Below are 2,077 nucleotides of genomic sequence, written 5' to 3' on the forward strand. Positions count from 1 at the left end.
GACTTTCCTCAGTATCCTGCCCACCACCATCCAGTCTCTCAAGTTTTCATACTCCTTTAACTGACTTTTGAAATTTTTCTCTTCCTGGCATCATTTGCTTCCCAATTCACCATCTGTATGCCTGCCTTGTTCTATTGAATTCTCAGTGTGTGTGATGATTCAAATGAGAATGACCCCCAGAGGCTCATAGTTAAACACTTGGTACTAGCTATTGAAACTGCTTGGAAAGGATTAGGAGGTGTGGCCATGTTAAAAGAGGTTGTCACTGAGGGTGGGCTTTAAGTTTCAAAAGTCCAACCATTCCCAGTTAGCTCTCTCTGCCTCATGGTAGTGTCTAAAGACATGAAGTCTCAACAACTGCTCCCGTGTCATGCCTGCCTGTCAGCCTGATGTCATGGTCCCTACAATGATGGCCATGACTTTAGTCCTCCTAAGCCATTATCTCCACATTGAATTCTTTCTAATATAAGTTAACTTGCCTATGGTGTTATAATCACAGCCATAAAAGTAGAAAGTAAGGCAGTGTGATATGCCCTATTCTTTTTTTAGCTGTTCTTTTAGAAAGGAGCATTTGTATTTATATAAAACACTAAAGAGATTCCAATAGTAGAAAATAAGAAAAGTGTGTCATCCTGGAATTTAAAGCAAGCAGCTGTAAAAGCAAATGAAGGAAACACTAATTCCTGAGCAACAGTGTCTTCAGAAGCAGTCAGACTTGAACAGTTTTGTTTTAATGCAACATATTTCACAACAATAAGGAAAAGCACACCAGAATAGCCTATTAACTGCCTGCTGCTACCTTGGAGGAAACAGACAAGTCACATTCGGTCTGCCAGCTCAGATGTTGGCACTCATTTATTTGCAATGCTAACCTCAAGGTTATATACCAAATCGGTATCTTTGTTCTTCAGCATCTGCTCACTCCACCAGAGTCACATTTCCTGCTCAATGCACAGGCCTGGTGATACAGGACAAGCATGTACAGCAGGCACAAAGACCCGACACAGTTGATACCACCATCAAAAAGCTTGATTGGCGCTTACATTTTAGGGCTTTCTTCACTGTCTCATTTGATTGTTCAACGTAATCCTGGGTGTGCAAAATGTTGTACTCAATGCTATCCAGCAACTCGTGCTGTCCTGAGACGAACATTTCTACTTGGAAAAAGACACTGTGCAATTCACTGATATGGTACTCAAGGTCCAGCAGCTGCCGTTGACATACTTCGGCCAGAGCTAGGCCTTGCTTAGCATTCAAAACATCTAGATCACAACCCACCATTTGAGGAGGCACAGGGTTAGCCACCAGTTTCTCCAGATCCTCTTCCTGGAGCTTCACCCCAGCCAGTTCTGCCTGTCTCACCATCTTCTCCTTCAGCCTGACCATATTCTGAGTCTCACAGGCATAGTGGTGGTTGATGATGTCACGGTAGTAACTAAGGAGAAAAGAGAGCTGGCTCTGACGAATGCGATGCTCAGCCCGCCAGTACTTACAGTCTGTGGCCAGCTTGTGCTTGGATGGTGCTTAGCTGAGGTTGAATGAGCTGGGCTTGGCTGGCAAAGGAAGCTTTTATGATTATGACGTGCAATTCATTCTTCTCCTTGAACACACTCTCCTCTGCGGTACAACACAGGACACCTTGCTGCTTCTTGTCTGTTAGCTGAGACAGCCCTTCTAACTCAGCCAGTGCCAGGGACAGCTCAGCTACTTCCTGTAAAAACTTTTCTATGGGGTTTGTTTCAGTCTTCTCAAAAGCATGGTTGTCAAACATCAAGGTGTCGTCCATCTCTGAAGGGACTCTTCCGTGGTTAATGTGGTTCTTCAGTTCCTCTAATCGGTCCTTCATCTTCAACTCCAGCTGCTTGCCATATCAGTACTGCAATGACTCTGGAGAGAGATGTATCCATCAGCTTTGTCTGTGGTGTATGAAGTCAGGGACAGCTCTGTTTTGCGCCAGTAGAAGCTATTAAAAGTCTTTCCTTCCCAGGCAAGCAAACAATGACAAAGCCAAAAGGCAACTGAACTGTTTATTCAGTATCAGGAGTGTCAGGCAGGATGGACTAAATTGTATTCCAGG

General features: G+C 44.2%; 1 protein-coding gene across 1 annotated transcript; it reads right to left on the reverse strand.

The window, feature by feature from the left end:
- Positions 1–945: 945 nt before the first annotated feature.
- On the reverse strand, positions 946–1,846 carry LOC101833794 (syntaxin-3-like). Its single transcript, XM_005083004.1, has 2 exons — positions 1,494–1,846; positions 946–1,435 (listed from the first exon to the last, which is right to left on the reverse strand). The coding sequence occupies exons 1-2, from the start codon at positions 1,844–1,846 to the stop codon at positions 946–948; spliced, it is 843 nt and encodes a 280-aa protein (XP_005083061.1).
- Between the last annotated feature and the right edge of the window lie 231 nt (positions 1,847–2,077).

Source organism: Mesocricetus auratus, unplaced genomic scaffold (genome assembly GCF_017639785.1).
Source record: "Mesocricetus auratus isolate SY011 unplaced genomic scaffold, BCM_Maur_2.0 Super-Scaffold_100003, whole genome shotgun sequence".
Taxonomy (NCBI): Eukaryota; Metazoa; Chordata; class Mammalia; order Rodentia; family Cricetidae; genus Mesocricetus; species Mesocricetus auratus.